The 20,183-nt window shown below is 39.6% G+C and overlaps 2 protein-coding genes across 2 annotated transcripts in view; both read right to left on the reverse strand.

The window, feature by feature from the left end:
• The window catches only part of rabgap1l (RAB GTPase activating protein 1-like), a 118,694-nt gene that overhangs the window by 55,847 nt on the left and 42,664 nt on the right, over window positions 1-20,183 (reverse strand). The window lies entirely within an intron of this gene.
• Window positions 15,147-16,416, reverse strand: gpr52 (G protein-coupled receptor 52). The gene has a single exon (XM_053322073.1). The coding sequence runs from the start codon at window positions 16,414-16,416 to the stop codon at window positions 15,298-15,300; it is 1,119 nt and encodes a 372-aa protein (XP_053178048.1). The 3' UTR covers window positions 15,147-15,297.

The raw sequence follows: 20,183 nt of genomic DNA on the forward strand, positions 1-20,183 counted from the left end.
ACACAATGAAGACAGAAGAGGTGAAACCTTGAAAACACTTGCTAATATGACACCAGCCTGAAGTGTCTATTTCATAAATACATTGCATATAGTATGTTTGGGGCAAAATGTGTCACATCTGCAGTTGAGAAACTGGCCCCAAGTCTTCTTACAAACTCCCAAAATGCTGAATTAAGACTTTTATCTAATACCGGAAAAAAAAGTTCATGTTGTGTTTTAGCTTCCAAAGAAAGGTGACAATCCTGAAAGTATGTCATGGCATAAAAAAAGAAAGAAAGAAAACAAAAGAGATTGTATCGTAACTTCAAAGTCTAGCTTCTAGTCACAACACTGTCAGACAGCCAGACATGATAATGACACCATCTCTCTCTGCTGACACACCTGGCTCCCCCAAACACTCCTTATTTCTCTTCATTTCAGAAGGACATAGTGGGATAATCTATCGGTGTGATATTCCGAGGACGGCCGCACGGTAATTAAAAACCAGCTACCCCTGAGGCCTTTGTCCTTGGTTGCTGGCGAGGAAGTTTCTGGAGGCTTCCCTGGAGGGTTGAGTGTTGGGGGGGTGGGCAACAGCTGGCCCTCCTGGCAGATTGCAAATTCATCTGTCTCTGAATCGCTGCTGTGGCATTTTAATGGTCCGGCTGGCTCTGCATTTCAATAAGCTGAGTTGGAAGCGCAGGATCAGTGTTCAGACAGCAAAGAAAGCAACAAAAAAAAAAAAATCTTTTTGCTAGCAGTGAATTGGTGACATGTAAGCCTGTTAGAGAAAACACTTGACAACTGAAAACACAGAGATAGAGGGCAACAGAATAGTTTCTACTAGTTTCAATACCTCATTTCTTAATTAATTAAGTAGTAGTACTACTTTACTAGCTAATTAGGGGGTGGGGGGTCAAGTACACAAAGGGACACACTATGGACAAAATATTAACTGATTCACTGAAGGGTCTGCTCCCTATTCAACAAATGTATTATAGAAAAGACCTTCCGAGTCGGTTTCTTCCCCATCAAGAATTTTCTTCTTTTCTCCATTTTATGTTATTGTAAATTAATGATCTGGCTTTTTGGAGTTGTTGTTTTTTTTTCCATCACTAAGTAAATTTTCTCCTTAAGTTGACAAACTCATAGACTCATGAGTTACTTGCTACAGGTTCAAAGAATATGTCCAAAAATTTGATAACAAATTCATTTGGTAAACCTGTTAAAGTTTCTATCCCATCAAAATCACAGACATGCGGACTCCTTCTGAAACAAAATGATTATTTTCCAATTAGTTGTCAATTAAACAAGTTACGCCGCTGTCAAGTTTGGTTATGTCAATTACGCCATAACATTAGGTGATGTTAGCAGGCTAGCAAGCACACTGCCAGATCTGACAATAACCGCAGGCTAATAAAATGTTTTGTTTTTTCACAAATGTGAATGACAGGTGTGTATCTCATTTGTAATGTGAGCATTATCTGTCTGTAAAAGATGTAACGTCAAGCTCCACTTCAATGAAGGCCACAGCAACTTTTTAAAAGGACTTTTCTGCTGGTAGAGGGTTATAAACAGAGAAGGTAAAGGAGCTGAAAACAAAGCTTAAAAGACAACAGACTATTTTCCAAACTGACAAAGAAGAGGCTTTGTGTAAAGTGGCACAAACCCTACCACAGCCCTTCACAAGGCGACAACTGCTGTGGCTGAAACGTTATTCAAGGGCCATAAAGGTTAGACAGAAATTATGTCTCCTATTGCCAGTGTGAAACTTGGTGCTAACACTGTGCCAAATAGAGTCTTTGGGCTCTCTAAGGATGAAGTGGAGCAGCTCGAACAGGATACGGCGAAGTGCAAATGGTTTTCGATCCAGTGTGATGAATCAGTGGTCTTGAGCTATACAGACCAGCAAGTGGCCTTCGTTCATATGGTGTTTGATGATTTCTCCACAAAAGAAGAGTTTTTGACCTTGCCTCCACTGAAAACTACAACCACAGGTGTTGATATTTACAATGCTTTGAAGGTCTACTTTGTGGGAAAAAAATATCCCTGTTGAAAATCCGGTGCCTGTAACAACTGGTGGAGCACCGGCTATGGTATCATCAACAGATTAATATGTGCAAAGGTTAAGGGATTTAATCATGATATGACTCCTGGTATTAAGATTATCAACCATCCAATTCAGGCAACTTCCAAGAAATCAGGAGCTTTGAGCTGTTCCTGGAGGAATGTTCTGCTGAGTATGAGGATCTCCTTCTAAACACTGAAGTCAGCTGGCTGAGCAGGGGTAAAATACTAAAGTGCTTTCTTTCCTTGCTGAGTGAAATCAAAGCCTTCATGGAATCAAGGGAGAAGGATACCTACCATCCTGTTTGTCTGATGCTGCGTGGCTACTTGATCTTGCATTGCTGACAGATGAAACTGAGAAACTAAATCACTTGAACCAACACTTAGAAGGTAAAGACAAAAACATATGTCATATAACCAATGCTGTTAGGGCGCTCAAAGCGAAATTGTCATCTTACATTCAGCAGGTGAAAAACAAAAGATTTCAGCACTTCCCCTCAGTCTAAAAGATGTTTGAAAGCCTTGCAGGAGCAGCCGACGTTTCGAAAGGAAAAAAGCAACATGAGCTACTGTGCAAGCTTGGGCAGGAGTTTGCAGACAGATTCAGTATCTTTCAGATTCAGTAACTTTGAGAAACTTGAACCCTGTGTGACATTTATTGTAAACCTCTTGATAAAGGTGGACATAGCTGAGATTTCAGGACAGACAGCTGAACTGTCTTGTGTACGATGGAGATGGAAGTTATAAACCTCCAAAATTATGTCCAGCTTAAATTTCGACAGCATTCACAGCATTTCTGGAACCAAGCAGAACCAGACAACTGTAAGAACCTTCACCAAGCAGCTCTGAAAACGTCTACTTTGTTTGGTTCTGTGTACCTTTGTGAAGCAGTTTTTTCTGACATGAATGTCATGATATCTAAGTTCAGAACAAAACTGACTGATAAACATTTCAATGACTCCTCACTGACTGTAAAGTGATGCGATATAGTAACATTTGGACAATAAGTGATAACATTGTTTTGTTTTATATAACATTAATATGATTACATAACTGAAAATGTATAGAGAAAATAAATGCAAATGTACATGGTGCTTAATGTTTGGATCTCAACATTTTTTAAATGTTTGCACAAAAAAGCTGATTCAGTTGGTTGGGTTGGAGATCAGCTATGTGAATAAATGTTACTAATAATATTAAACATGAGTAGCTCTCAGCCACTTTCATTTTGATAAATTAGCTCTCAGAGGAAAAAAAGGTTGGAGACCTCTGGTGTAGAGTGAGGCTGTGCCCATCTTGCTGCACTTGACCCCGTCCACTGACTTTTCCAGTATTAACGCCAAAGTTTCTGTTCTATTTGAATGTAGGGCACTGAACAGAGCTACAGTACTGAACTGCACTTTGGACAAAAACAAATGTGAAAAAACATGCTGTACTGTTCCAGTCTGGATTTGGTAGGGCACTCCCTCTCTCTCTCCATCTCTCTAGCTCTATCACACACACACACACACACACACACACACACACACACACACACACACACACACACACACACACACACACACACACACACACACACACACACACACACACACACACACACACACACACACACACACACACACACACACACACACACGGGAGCATTGCAAGAGGTCAGTGGATAAAGTGCATCCCCCCAGGTAGCTGACATTTTCTGTGTGTTGTGGTTTTACTGGAGGATATGAGTTTAGTCTCTGTCATGTGGGAACAGGAGACCCCAAGGGAGGCAGAGGTGGAGGGAACGGAGGGTCAGACACTGAGTGGGTCACTCCATGTGTATAAAGTTATGTGAACTGCTATATCTGAATGTAAAGACAGATGTTTGTGTCTTTGAATTCACTTGTTACTTTTGTGAAAGAAACATGAGAAGAGACAAAATCATTTACATGAAATCTGTCTGAAGTCTGTACAGCAAAGAGCTGAAGACACAACACACACACGAAGACACCCACACCTACACCCACACACCCACACACATACACAAACACACAGTTTCAGACTTCCTTCTTCCCCTGCATCTAAAAAATAAAAGTGCACATGAATGAATAATGTAGAGGCTGCTATTTTGGAGGCAATGTTAACATCCATTTTAATTGCACCCTATTTATAAACTTCAAATAAACTCTCTGAAACCTTGTTGCTTCTTCAGACTCAGCTCAGGGTTTCCATAGCGACACAGTGCCTCTTAAATCCTGATGTTCAGCTGCAAAGAACCAGAGAAACAATGGAGATGCTCTACTCCATTGACTGTTTTGTCATTTTATAGATTTCAAAACATCTCTGGGAAGGACTGCAGTAGAAAATTACCCAGCTGGCTACAACTGGCGCATTTACAGAAATGTTGATGATTATGTGGTGTCCTTAAAAATAAAGAAATTAAATTAAATACTGTAACAAAGAATTTAGTCCGGGATAGCTAATGGTACAATCTCCCATTACCCATCAGTCAGTATATTCACACTGACTAAAGCTTTATTTTATGATGGAAAACTGGGTGCAAAGGTGTGTTTAACCCTGACCTGCCCACCTCAAATTTCAATAAGTGGGCCTTCATAAGTGAGATTGCTGAAAATGAGCAAAAAGGGTTTTATGATGGTGGAAAAGTTGGTGTATCCATTAAAGCAATAAACTGAAATGAAAATGGCAAATAAACAATGACTTACATGAGGCATGAGGCTTAAAATGTCCACTTTTAGACTAAAAATAGCAACAGATGAAACATGATATCTGTGTAAAGCAATGAGGAGACTGCAACTCTCCCAAAATTAATATATTGAATGTTTTCTACTTTGTTTTCCACTACTTGATTTGCATCATGCCCTCTTCTTCTACAATGGTTTAATAGCAACTAACTAAAAAAGGTAACTTACAGCAGGTGTTCTGTGGTTTTAGTAAAATGCAGAGTTTGACTTTCTCTCTATTTTTACAGTGGTTTACCAACTGCTGTTCTTAATCACATACTAGCTTGCTGACAATGTAATTAACTCATTGCCTGTTTGACACAACAAAATGAAAACAACAGACTGGTGACTCTGTCCAGCAAACACCAGAGAGCTACTTATCTTTTTTTCATTCTTCATTCATTCACCCCCCCAGCCCCCTTTTGCCCTGAAAACAGTAGCGTCGCTAAATGCCCCCATCGAGAAAGAGCTAGCCATGTAGTATCAAGGATGGCCTGAGGCGAGCCGCTGGACCATCACTACTAAATAACTGTCTAACACAGCTAGGCCTCATGTGCTACTATGGGAAGCATTGCCTCAGGATAGAGAGAGAGCGAGAGAGGGAAAGAAGAATGAAAATGGGGAGGTGAGTGGAGGAAGGAAATATGCTAAGGAGCCATGGGAGTAATTTGACTGTCTTATGGCATTTAATTCAGCTAAAATGCCCTGAGAGAAAATTACAGAAGCTAGATGTACATCTGCTGGCAGAGCCTCAGTACCTGAGGTCTGTAGGGAGGTTTACAGTAAAAAAAGAAAAACAGAAAACACTTATGGTTTGTCCTCCACTGTCTGTCAAGGTCCTTGTCTTTGTCCTCTATGTGTGAATTGCCTGAGCAAGAACACTGGTACAAATTATTCTAAATCAAATTAGAAAGGATGAATAGAGGAGACATTTTTACTATAATTGTAAAGGTGCATTGAAGCACACAGTAAAAATCTTTTTTTAAACAGGAGAATGAATGTCTGCAGTTCAGTGTGCCAGCTGTGGTGAGCTGAGATGTTTGACAGTGTTGACTGTAGGCAAGAAGAGATGAGGATTCACCACAGCCTCATACAGACTGAACAAGAGTTTAAGGAATCTGACACACATTAAAGCATGAAAATTGGTGCCATTATTATAATTTTTTTAAATCAATTGTTTTCATTCGTCATTACTTAAAAAGCTTCAATAAATGTACAAATGATTTGGTATAGTAGCTACAATAACACCACATGAATTCCTTTGTTTTGGGTTTTCAGACATCTTGGCCAACATTATCTTCCACTATTAACGATTACTATTTTAAGAGGATCATTTTGTTTGCTTTAATGCAAGTAATACAAAGTCATCCAGTTATATATTCACAACATTTCTATTTCACAATATATACCTTTTTTTTTAAATGTATCTTTTAAAATCCAATATCTAAAACCTAATTTATGTTTATTTACTACTATTAAAATGTGCTGTTGAGGCATGGAAAGATTGGAAAGCAAAGTAGTGATGCAGAATATTGAATAATCATTACAGTGGTTAAATTAAATCAGTGCTGTCAATCTAAATGTCTGTCAGATTCTCGTCTAATAATTCATTTCTTCTTTCTAACTTGTTAAATATTGATTACGTCTGAGCCCGCTGTGATTAAAATAGAATTTTAAAAAATCTGTTTTATGTGTGCACTTTACATGGGTAATTTCTCTAAAAATTGTAAGTCAAGCAAAAACAAAGAGCTTAGATGTTCTTTTATTTAAAAATTATAGATGGCATATGTGTGTGTTTTTGCGATTGTATTAAGCAAGTACCATCTCTCCTACAAAACAAACCATTCTGTCACTAGGCCACAATTGTCATCCAGATTTATAGGGCTGCCAGTATTATTTTGTCCCCGTCCACTGCTGATGCCCTCTCAGTGTCTGGGGGGGTGTGTGTGTGTGTGCATGTGTGTGTGTGACCATGAAAAGGCTCTGAGCATGCCAACCTCAGTCAGAGCACAAGGGGCTGGCAGCTGGGCCCAGTTACAGAGGAGGCTGGCACACACAAACACACAGGTTTGTATTACTATATTTATAAAGGCTTGTATTATTTATGATGTAATGCATTCCCTAGCCCACAACCTTTAGCATCACAGCTACCCTTAGACTTTAGCCTGATTCTAACCTAAATCCAAAGCTGATATTAATAATAAAACCATGCCACAACTCTTTGAAGACGTTAGGACTAGGACTAAAATATCCTCAGATTTAAAAAACATCACCACTATAAAGATTTAAAACTCTAACCCACACAGGTAATTGTCAAGTAGCAAACTCAAAAAATGAATACTCCTTATTATCAGGCTTGAAATATTCCATGCAGCCTTATCGCCATGCAGAAAACTTTGCCAATTCAGCAACACAGCCAATCTGGTCCCATCATTTGCAAAGCAAACAAATATCCCTGACCTAAATTGTTTTCCATAGTTGGTTCTTGCCATAGAGATGTTATGTTACTCAAGGGCAAGGTGGGATTTCATACAGTGGCTTTTAAGTCAGAGTCTTATGTAAGACAAAAAAAAGAGAGCAATGATGCAACCGAGACTAAAAGGACAATGAATGGGAAAAAAATTGCAGAATCACACTTTTCAAACTGAATGCTGAGTGTTACTTGCAACCAGTGAAATCAATGTGTACTTTTGGGAAAGTTTAAGCGCTTACAGGAGATGGAAGAGAAAGCTCCCAGTCAAGTGGCGGCTGATGGAGACAAAGCCTACGTACAGGTATGGTACTCATAAAATCTAAAGGTAAAATGGAAGCACTTAACTCAAAAGGAGCTGATGAAAACCTCCAGATTTTAGGTATTTTCATATTATCTTATCTGCAACCCTCCTACAATTAGTGGGCAGGTAAGTGTTCAGTTTATTGCTCTGGGGCACATTGACAGGATTCAGGTCCACTATGGGGGATTGAACATGCAACTGTTTCATTACTGAATGGACCTCTTAGCAACCATGGCAATTAGCGAGATAGCAACATTCATAAAATAAAAGACAATGTTGTGATTAAAATGTCAAGCCCCTACTGTACGCTCTGCTGAGAGACTCTCAGTATTCTCATGAAACTGCAAGTACCTTCAGCAGCATCATTGTGTGCTTCTCTGATCAATGACTACATTTACACATTTTCTATGGAGTTGTGTAACTAAATCACATTATACAGTTTCTACAGTGTAATATGTAGTGTACATTCTCATCCATGATGTTGACTTAACAATACGTACTGACTGAAACTACGGAAGTAAAGATGCAATTAAACATGACATGCTGTTATCTAGCTCTTATTTCATTTTTAATCTATATTATTGGTTTTGTTATATTTTTATGATTTTTATTTCTCATGAGCATTAATCCCAAAATGTTTTACATGTGACATCTGTAAAGCAATTGTACTAACCTGTAGGAAAGGTGCTATACAAATAAAGTTTGATTGATTGATTGATTGAGTTATGGACATCTTGCACACAAAACACAGTGAAAAGGTATGCACTTAAAGTTGTTACATTTTGTATTTGGTTTATTAGATCAACTTCCTGCACATTCAAATTACTGCCAACACCGAACAGTGAAACACTCAAGAGGTTGGTATAGTAATCCCAAAGTAGAAGTATCATACAGGGTTTTGAACTACACAATCTGTCTTAACATCAACTGAAAAAAAAATGAGAACCTATTTTCCATTCCCTCCACAACTACAGCCAGTGTTTTTGACCAAGACACCACACCCACATAAACTTCAGTCCAACAGTATACGACTGTGGTCAAAAAAGACATTATATACTGTAACAATCGATGTCTGGATAAAGACCCGAAGATATCAGACCACCTTCTGTAGCCCAGGTTTTCAAAGACTGACTGAAGCCATAAAAGATGTATGAGTTTGTGTTGGTGTTTGGATATACGAGTGTGCCCTCCTTATGTCATCAAAGGCTTTTGGTGGGTGCCGCAAGGCCCCACCATTAGCGCACAGAGGCAGGAACTGGCTTCCCCTCCAATTATGACTTCCCCACCTCAAAGAGAGTCAGGTGGTCCTTTCTCAATCAGGACGGAAAGAGGAGGAGGAGGAGAGTGGCAGGATGGAAAGGGAAAGAGGAAGTGAGGCAAGTGCTGCCATTTGTGGAAATAAAAGGGAATTTCTGATATAGTGGCGACCATGAATATTGAGCAGGGTTTGACTTGGAAGCTGTACTTGGTTTGGCTAAATAGTAAGTGTGGATGAAATACTTTCTGGAAGGAGGATGAAATACAGGCTTTCATTCCAAAACAAAAGAAACAGAGGGGGGAAAAATGATTTTAAAAAAACCCCAAAACCCCTTTTTGCCTTTTTGATGTATTTTTCACAGCACTGTGCTTCAATAGCTGAACACAAAGTTAATGGTGCTATAAATTACCATTTAAATTTGGTTCTCTTGTGCTGAAATAGTTATAGATTTATGGTGCAGCTGTGAAAAGCTACTAAGAACTGTGATAATACAAAATGTCTTTTACAGAATAAGTTATGTTAAAGAATCTGATAACTATATTAATTATAATATATTTCTCTACTTTATTTGTTTTCGTATGAAAATATCACCATAAATAGATAACCTTTAACAACCTTTACAATTTACTATTTTACTAAAATAGATCTTAACAGCATGTTAAAAATGACTGGAACTGCCTCTATTCCCCTAATCCTTACTCTCTTGCTCCTTCCCTCCTTTCATGCCCATGGCCTCCTCCTCCTCCTCCTCCTCCTACATAAATGTGTCCTAACCTCCCTCTTTCCCCGTCCAAATCCCCTTTTCCTCCATCATCTTGCTCTTCTCATTTAGGAAATCCACTCAGCCAGTTCTTCCCTCCACCTGTCTCATCATATTTTCTCTTTCCACTCAACTCCTTCACATCCTCTGCTGTTCTTCCTTTCAATCCTCTCTCACTACACCCTTTCTTCTCTGCTTACTCATCTCTCCACTAAACTCCTGGGTGAAGACAGAGGGAACGTGGCTGCTTCGAAGCTCGCCTGCAGTCTAAAGGTCGAGAGTATGCATTTCAAAGGCCAATTTAAAACAAGGAACAAGGAATTGGGCTTTATAATGAGGATATTCAGACCAAGAGACGACAAGTGTTTATGTTAACTCCCAATGGCAGTAAAGAGCTGGCTAACCTGCTGCAGATTTGTTACCTAGCATCTGCTGGCTCAAAAGAAAATGAAGGGACCAAAACCTGAAATTTAAGTCTTTGCTTTCTTTGTTTGCCATTTTTGTTGCTATGTGCTGACTGATCGTTGTTGCCGTGTAGTTAAGCTTAAGACAGGATATTCATCTCAACCTTAAAACTATTGAAGCAGAAATTCATCATAACTGAGATGAATTAATCATAAAGGCAGCATTTTACAGGTATAGGATCATTTCAGAATTGACAATAGTTTCCCTTATAGGCTTCATACATAAAATGACAGGGTGCATCTTTTGTCTCCGATTCTCTCTCTGTAACATTTGAGTGGCTCCTTACATGGAAGACATTTCAACTATCATAGATTTTAAATTATTCATGCATCCACACGTCTGTCCCATTTCTGTGATTCTTATATATTTATCACATGTAAAAAAATAACTGGTATACCCAACTCAGTATCTAACTATTTTGCTCAAGAGGACATTAACAGTGTTTGCTGAGACAGACTTTAGCTAATCTCACAGATCCCATCAAGTCAGGGGATTCAAACTGGCAGCCATTCAATAGCAAGCACTCATCTTCCACATCTCTGTCTTCATTATTTCTTAAAATGGATGCCAAGTATTTTGATTGCTGTGAAGATTTCTACTGGTTATGAATGAAAGATTAAAGTTGAAAAATTGTGGAGAAAGATCATCATAATAATAAAGTCAACAATACATAAATGCAGATTGATTAACTTGTGATTGCTGCAACAGAAACACACACATTTCACAAAAGCAACTTACACAAATGTGAATGTCTATGTACTATTTTCACCTTTATTGGGTTGGCAGCAACAGCAAAACCATAGCCTTTGACAGAATTTTAAAATAAAAAAATAGATACTGTGTAATTTAACACACTCTGCCTCCTAGTCAAAACATCAGAAGCCTAGTTGGTTTAACACAAATGAGTGCGCCATACCTTTATAAGAATTGGTCTTGGTTTTTTTTTCTTTTCTTTTTTCTTTTTTTGGCTGTACAGCAGGTTAAAAACAGATACACACACTTTACATACAGTATACTCATATACAGTATATTGTGTAAAGGTTTAACTTAATAACTTAATAAATAAATACATATTATCCTGTAATTCAATTCAACTCTTTTTACTCAACGCACTTGAAAATAAGACGATTTGTTTGAACAAGATAATAGTTTTGATTTTCTACCACTTCAGTTTGGTCAGTGTAATACAGACACATATAAACAATTTATCTTTTAAATATTCATTCAGTGGCTCTTAGAGTTTTAAAACCCTGAGCCGAGACACACATTTTACATAACCCGCTACAAAAAAAGCGCACCAAAGGAATTAATATTTGTGCAACTTCTGACCAAATACTGTAATCTTCACTTTGATGATATTCCAACTTTTACATTATATGGTAACAACTCAGCTATTTTATTTTAGGCAATTACAGAATTTTGCCTTTTCTTGTCCTATATGTTGTTATTTGTCACCACATTGTGAAGATAAGACAGCACTTATTCAGTTCCTATAAATTGAATCTACTACCCCACTGCACTATGCTCCCAAGGAGCGCCAAAAAACACGAGCTATCAAAATAAAAAAATAATTATCTTAAGTCTAGTATTTGACACGGCTATGCTGTGGTTCCCTACTGTTATTCCTCATATACATAATGTCATATGGCCATAGAAGGGAATTCACAAGACCAAAACAAATCTGCCGTCTCCTCTTATCTTACAGATATGATGTAGACGTCAGACAGTAGAACATGTACCCATTTGAAGGCATGAGTCTGATCGGCTGTGATAAATGAATGACTTGACCATTCTTTGTTCAAGTGGAAACCCCTCTGATATTATCACAGAGACATGGAAAACTAAATCAAATGACACTGTACTGTACCTTCAGATATGTACATGGTCACAAGGTATGTTCATGTTCCACACATGTAACTGGAAAATGCTTTTAAAAAGTGCAGCATGTCCATGTAACAGTAATTACTTTCCAACATCTTTTTCACATGTTTTCACTTTTCCTACAAAATACATCTTTAGGCACGTATACAGAACAATCTGTAATGCATTAAAGCTGCATAAAGCAATATATATATATATATACATATACATATATTGCTTTATTTATATATATATTTATATATATATATTTTTTTTTCATATATAAACAATGACTCACAAATCAAATAACAACTCCTGATTATGTAAAAGGGTAATGAATGCTGATGATCCCACTGGGGAAAAAAATAAAATTACCCCATTCTTCAGCTTTACAGATGCTTTTACCTCGCTGATTTGGTTACCCAAGTTATTTGAACCAACAAAACCAAAACAATGGCAGCACATACAGCATAAAACACAGGCAGCCACTCCCAGCACATTATTATTTCAAGTTGACTGTAGGCTAGCTGCCTCATGTGAAACTGCAGAAGGTCGAAGTAAAAGAGAAGCTGGTGAAGAAAGTAGAGCATGTAGATAACCCAAAGCAGACAGCTGTTTTTCTGTTTACCAAACCTTGGCTTAAAAACAATATTGTACTTACATTCATTAGGTGGCTAGAAAGACTAGAATGGTCATGATGCTCCGTTTTTGCTGTATGTATAAATATCAAATTGCTTGCTAACACACCACTAAACTATGATAAGCTAAAGGCTCAGTGTATCTCTGTCTCTAGTGGTGAAAAATTACTTAATGCAGCTTTAAAATGAGGAATGACTCACACAGGGTACTGTTGAGCAGCATAGAATGAACAGTTACAATATCAAGGGGCTGGGTTTGGTGTGTCACTTGGTTTCTAGCGTGGACAAATATACACTACAAGCAAGGCCTAAACCACAGATGACCAATATTATTACATGAGCAAAGAGGGAAATCGCATATTTCATTGGCTGGAGTACGTGGCTGTATTCATGTGAAATTAATTACTCTTTGACACTGATTCAATGTTTAGGGGAATGTACAAGGTAAATTGATTGGAATGACTATAACACTGTGCTGTGGTAAAGGGTGAGAATCATAACCAAAGGCAGTCTTTAGTTTGCTTTAACAACAAGCATCATCTGCATTTTGTATATCAAAAGCCCCAGATTGGGGAACAGTCTTTCCCAACCTCTGAGGGCACAATAAAAGAACATAAGAATTACATTTTTTGTTTTGTTACCAGAATACGGTTAATAACCCATCTCCTATAAGAAGTCCACAAACAATACATTAAGGACTCCTTTTTAAGATTAATATATACCCTTCCCATAACAGTTATCAGTTGGGCACAAACACCATGGAAAAAACAGCCTAGCTGCCAGCTAAATGTTTTTTTCCCCCAAAAAATGTATTGTGTGATTTATGTGTGTTCACAGAAGCATTGAAAAGTCCGTAGACAGTCAGGCCTGTAGTTTGAGGGCAGTGACTTTTCATGTTTATCAGCAACAGAAACTGGTAAAGCTGACCACACAAACCACCACAAGTTAAGCTACTGATAACCTCAAACCTTTACCACAAACAAGCATGTAGTTTTAGATAAGTTTTATCCTCTGGTGAGACCAGATGTATTGGATCTCTTTCACTTGAACTTATGCCCACCTCTTCTACAGAAACATAACATAACATACACAAACACAATCTCTAACAAAGATAACTGTGTCATAGGCATCTTCAGGTCTACACTACTGGTCCTATCACTTTCCTTTTCTTAAAGTGACAAAGGCAAAAATATGAGTGGGTTAAAAGTCCATCAGGTACATTGTTTCTAAAGTCAAATGTAACATATCTATTTTGCTTTTACGTAATAAAAAATTATATGAAATTCTAAATTAGGTAATGGCAATTTATTGTGTCACATTTGTTCACTATCCAGTATACATGATCTTTCTGTCATGCATTCATGTATCAAACTGTTAGCAGAATACTCATAACGCAACCATACCAGGAAAGGGTGTGATAGGTTATTTCATAAAAAACATGGTGCGGGATAGTTTTCTGCAGAGTGCATCAGTTCACTGCCCTTAATATAGAGGCCTCAGTGTCAAACCATTGTAAACCCTACAGATCCTTGGACTACATTTCGGAAATAAGGTGCTTTTTAGTAGGGCTGCGCCAATCACATGGTGACCAATCATAATCAGCTGACATTTAAATTGGTTTAAAAAAAATGTAACTAGCACATCATTTGTGGAAAATCTGATGCAGGTCACAGTACTGCTGTAGGCAATGTGTTAAATGGGTTGAAACTGTCTGTCTACACTATAGATTAGCCACTATGCAAAGTGTAAATGTAATTCCTGTTTAGGGGTTTTGAATTTATTTAAAGGCTCTTGCAAGTAAAGATAGTTTGATGATGTGATGTTGGATATTATCTGCACAGTGCTAATTTGGAGCTTTACCATTTAAGATTGCTGTGCATTGTTATATTAGCAGGACCATTTTGAGCAAAGGTCTGAGTAAACAACTTGAACGAAATTTCAACTGACTCTCAGATTGTTGAGTAGCCAATCACTCTATCAAAATGTTTAAAATGTGGCAAGTACATCATGACTTTTGTTGCATCTCTCTCCTATTCACCTACCCACACCATGTCCACAGTCTCAACATAAACAGTCCAGCATAAAAGTACTGCTCACTCTCCTGTTGAAAACAGTCAAGGCCATACACCATCTGGTACTTATCAGCAGCATAATAGCTGTCGTCTTTTTGTTTAAATAGTTAAAAACTCTAATATCCATTTACTACCTATCAACAGGTTTGTGAGCATGAGTATGTGTAGATTATATTGTCTTTGCTAATGACAGTCATAGAAAGTGCACAGATAGCCAATAAAAGGTCAATCTAATTCACAACACGAAAAATGTAACTGGCATTAAACAGTGTGGTCACATTTGATGTCTGTGGAAATATTTGTGAATCTTTTGGAATTTACAGTTATGTCTTCTCATCAGGTCTGACCTGTCTGTTGGCATACAGTGAGATGTAAAGACTGAAAAAGCCTTGGGGAGACTACTTGCTGTGCTATTCAGAGCTAAGTCACATACCATAGCATAAAAGCATTCTCTTATTATATCTGTTTTGACACTACCCCCATCTCCTTGAAAAGCAGCTTGTAATGCAATAATCCGCGATTTACTGTGACCAAGGCAATGTCACTGGTGTCACCTAACAGCCTGTTACAACAGAATTTGTTTTGTGTTTTAAGGAGCCCTGCCAATTTAACTGAGATTTAACTAGCTAGTCAGCTTGTAGAGATTTATGCTTCCCACTTGTAGGTTCCAGGAGTATCCTCATCCTTTGAAAGACATCCTTTCAGATGGAACATGAGTTTGCTCTCTTCCTTGGTTTAGGCTCCCCAAAGTCCCTGTCATCAGCCGCACAGTGGCTGAAGGAGCAAATTGTCTGTGAGAGCCTTCGCATGCCCAGGCGGAACACACTATTGGACAGGCTGTAGATCACACAGTTGCAAAAGCTGTTGCTAATGGCCAGCCAGGTGGTGATGAAGGAGAGGGCAGGACTATCTAGCACATGGGAGCTCTCTAGCAGGAAGTAGATGATGTAGGGCAGCCACAACATATAGAAAACACTGGTGATGCGAAAGAGCACCATCGCATAGCGCCGATCTGGTCCATGTCCTCCATGATGTCCACCACCACCACCCTCACCAGCCTCCATCTCCTGACTGGGAAAACGTGCCCTCCGTTCACTGATCTCCCTGTTGTGCTGCTGGCAAATGCGAAATATATGATAGTAGGTAAAACACACCACAAGCGCAGCAGGTGCGTAGAGCAAGCACACAACAAAGCCTGTAAAGAGGGCAGAAGTGGGCCAAGAGTGAGCACACCACTCAAAAATGTCCCCATGATAGCCTGGCTTACCCCATCCAAAGAAGGAGGGCAAGAAGACCAGGCTAGAGTAGACCCAGATGAGTGTGATGCAGCCCCGTAGCCGGCACGGTGTGACCAGCTGGTTGTATGATAATGGTTTAGTTATGGCCAGGTAGCGGTCCACACTAATACAGGCCAAACAGGCCATTGAAACACTCTTGAGAACAGAGATGACATAGCTGAAGACCTGGCATGTGATGGGCTCCTGGACACCTGCTGGGTAGTGGAGCAGAGACAGGGTGGGCACCAGGCAGCTGAGACCCACCAGCAGATCAGCGTAGGCCATGGTCTGGATGAAGTAGCTGGTGGTGTAGTGATGTAGCAGAGGTGCACAGTGGAACACAAAGATCACCGTTAGGTTCCCTGCAATAATGAGCACTGTCAAAAGTACAATGACAGCAGTCTCCAGGACGCAAGCCTCTAGTCCTTCATTCAGCCCCCAGCCCAAGGGACAGGAGTGGTTGGAGGCCCTGCCAGGAAAGAAGTCTCCATGGCTACTGTTGGCAATGAGCACCGGGTCCGTTGTCAGTTCAGACTGGTTCATTGTTCTGGGTGCTATCCAGGTGGGTCAGGTTTGTGGTGTGCCACCCATAAGGCAGCTGGCCTGAAACTGGAGAACTGCCTACCCCCCTCCCGCTCTTTTCTGGGTGTCTGCAGCCTCCCTCAGTTAACAGAGCTCAATACTCTCTCTAGCACACGCACTCTCTCTATTTCACGTTACTCTCACATAGCTGAGTCTCAATCAAATGAACACTGACTGGAGGAAAATCAATACAGCCTCTGGGAGGGTAAGACAACCCGTTCAGCTCCCCTTTTCCAATCACTCATGGTTAGTGAAAATAGTGGGTGGGTAGCAGTCAAGAGTGAAGAGGAAAAAAAAGCTATATTCCTTCAGTAAACCTAAAGCGGAGTAGCATTAGTGCTGCGGCCAGCATCTATCCCAAAGGCGAGTTTCCCTGCTGCTATGCCTGCCAGTCTGTGGCCTCATCGCCTGATTCTAATGAGGGCTGCCACCGGGAGGCTGAGGGCACAAACTGTCCTCACAAGGGCAGAGAGCACAGAAGATGTAAGGGAGGAAATCTTATGAAGAGGTTAAAGCATGAAGCAAAGCACAATGGTCTTCTGTCTTGACAGATCCTCGGAAGGGATTAAATAAGTAAGGAGCATATGGCTCCTATTTCACACATAGAGATCAGATGAAATTTACTGAGTGGAGTTACCTTTCAAAAATACATTTCAGGCAACCAATGCTTATATGAAAAAGCTTCGTAGTAGTCTCTCTTGGTGTATACCAAAGTCTGGAGAAGAAAATTACATCCATCTCTGAATCAACCCTTCAATACAATCCAAAGTTTCACTGTGATACGGGTGATAGTGTGTTTACTATGTAACAGTGGGCTTCCCTTATTTTGGTGGTCCTCTGGTCAGTGTCTGGAGCCCATGTATGCCCAGCTATTGTCTGAATCAAAACACAGACACAGGCTAGAAAAACATGGGGATCTCCGCAGGAGATAATGTCACAGCTCTCTCAGCACACATGGCACTGGGGGGAAAATGTGTTTACAAGGCATCCCTAGGCAGAATGAGGTAAAAACCAAGCGCATCAAAATGTCTGGATGAGTTCTGCCATAAAAGTGATATTAAGTGTAAATCCAAATGAGCAACCTTGCCTCTCAGTTATCTGGACTGCAAGACGCAAAAAAGACAAACAGATGTCTGGTAGCAGATGAAAGTGTTGAATGTCAGACTCCCATGCAGGCAGGTGAAAGGACTCTCCAGGAGCAATGAGAGGCCAGCTGAATAACTCAGCGCTCCACTCACTTCGACTCCTCAGCAATCCTGTGGCACTTGCAGAGAGTGGTGTGGGGACAAATTTCCAATGCACTTATTTATCCCATAAACTTGTTACTTGCATTTTGGTTGTGACATTCTGAAGCACTGGCAGAGGGCAGGCTTAGCACCCTTCTCCATAGATTTTCTAACTTGCCTTAGTCTTTTCAAGTATGCGTTCTGTTTGGAGGGATGGGGTCCTATACAGCCTCGCCTTTAACTCCACTCTCAGTATGTCTGTCGCCTTGAACAAAACACTGGCAGCGTAACAAAAGGAGAATCCACTCTAGCAGCATAAAGGAAAGACCAAGTCCCAGTCGGAGTCCCAGTTTTATGCACTGTCCTCTGCAGACGTCCCTCTTTTACTTCCAACAACAGGACACGTTTTTAATAAATAAATCCTTAGATCCTGGCATACAGAAAGAGATGATCACGATGAATCTGTCAAAAGCAGCAAGTAAAAAGCGAGGAGAAAAAAAAAAGATGACTGCGCTGATGGAAATGAGTTAAATCTGCAGCGAGGGAAGCGAGGGGACGAAGAGTCCCTCAGCCCTGGTGCAGTGAGAATGAGAGATGCTGTGACTGGCTTACACTTCCCTCCCTCCCTCCCTCTCCACACAGTCTCCCTAGCTTGCACGCTCAATCTCTCTCTCTTTCCACACACACACACACACACACACACACACACACACACAAAAAGCCTCCCTCTCTCACTCTCTCTCCCTCTCTCAGCTTCTCGCTCATTGCTCGCCTCCTCCCCTTCTAGCTGCACCTGAGGCTCCCTGCCACATTATTCTGTTTCTCACTCTGGCTTTCTCCCAGAGGTAAATTTGGATACATTTCCTATTTACATATTACTTATCTCTCACAGTCTATTTTCTATTAACTAGACCCCCCCGCCCTCTCTCTTTCACCCCTCCCCTTTTTTCCTTTCCTTGTTTCCTTCCCACTTTTTTACTCTCAGTCTCTCTTACCATCCTATCTCACTAAAAACACAGGTCTATTTAATTGAAACATAAAGAACAACAACACTGAAATCTAACATGAGATAAATTATCACTGCAAAATAACAAAATGTACATCTCCTGACAACCTTATGAGTCACTTTTTACACATTCTCTACTTTGGAGGAAGAAGCAGTGCTTAGTAGCAGTGGTCATCAGTCTCAGCTTGCCACTTTGTTTAATTTGCATATAATGTTATAATGTATATATTGTGCGTACAGTTACATGGGACAATATGGCTATGACGCTCAACCTCCATAATCCCATGGAACATCTAATCCTAGTAAAAATGAGTCCAGTTCTTCCTCCGGACTTCAGGTTAATCTAGATACTTTATTAATTCTTTATTTAACCAACAGCTTAGCACAGTTATGCCTGCCCCTTAGTTACAGTTGCCAGGCATTTCGGCCAGTTGGGAGCATCCTCTGGCCAGCAGATGATAAAGAGGATCAAGTGACAGCAAATTGGCTGAGCAGAAGGGAATGGAAAGAAACTGTCAAGCGTCAAGACTGGACAGGAAAAAGAAAAATGTAGCTTAAGTTTGTTAAAATGTTTGTTTTATTTATTTATTTGTTTTTAATTATTAGCGCCTGTTAGAGTCAAAGCGGAGTGTCTGGTTGCAAGTTGGATGGAAAATGGATACTTCGGAAAACAACACTGCACCTGGCCCAGGAGGAGTATAAGGCTCACATTATTTGGGGGGAAAAAAAATATAACAATCAGAAAGAAGGTGGGGATTTTGCACTATAAAGACCCAAACAACAAGCAGAAGGAAAAAGATGCACGAGAAAAATTATTTTGGCTGCTGAGCTGCCCATGATGAGTCAGTAAGGGAGCACTACTGCTTAAGTGAACACTTAAAAACAGGCTATCTTTAATGGACAAATATAGAAATCCTCACAGCCTACAAGCATACTTACAGCAAATGGACAAAGAATAACATCATACTATTCCCCTTGTCTTATTAAAAAAAACTAGAAGCATGCCTTCCAGAGGAAAAGTAATTCATCAACAATGGCTGAACATAGATCTCTGATTGAGTGTCCTTGAGGAAGATGTAATAAGATGCAATAATACTATACAGGAAAAAGCAGCATGCAGCCAATTCAATTCTATGACACGACACCTGTTTATGGCTGAGCATTCAACTGCATGAACAAGCCTTACACTGACTCGCCAACTTTAAATATGGAGGAAGTAGTGGCTGAAACTTTATAATTGCATCATTGGAAAGACAGTCAAAGTTTTCACTATGTATACTACCAAAAATGTGCTAAAAATGAACAACAATTTGTACCTCCACTTCAGCAAACCTAGTTATGTTTTTGATTTCTGCTTCATGTACCAATCTGTCAAATCATTTCATTAAAATAAATAAACCATGGTAAAATAACATCTCACTAAATAGAACAAAAGATTTTTGTTTCACATTACTGCACACTGTATGTTTCTCAAATCAAGTCACTGAAGAATGAGC

This window comes from Scomber japonicus, chromosome 7, assembly GCF_027409825.1.
Source record: "Scomber japonicus isolate fScoJap1 chromosome 7, fScoJap1.pri, whole genome shotgun sequence".
Taxonomy (NCBI): Eukaryota; Metazoa; Chordata; class Actinopteri; order Scombriformes; family Scombridae; genus Scomber; species Scomber japonicus.

Bases quoted from the DNA above. Each gene is read 5' to 3' on its own strand.
- gpr52 (XM_053322073.1), bottom strand. From the start codon at position 16,416: ATGAACCAGTCTGAACTGACAACGGACCCGGTGCTCATTGCCAACAGT.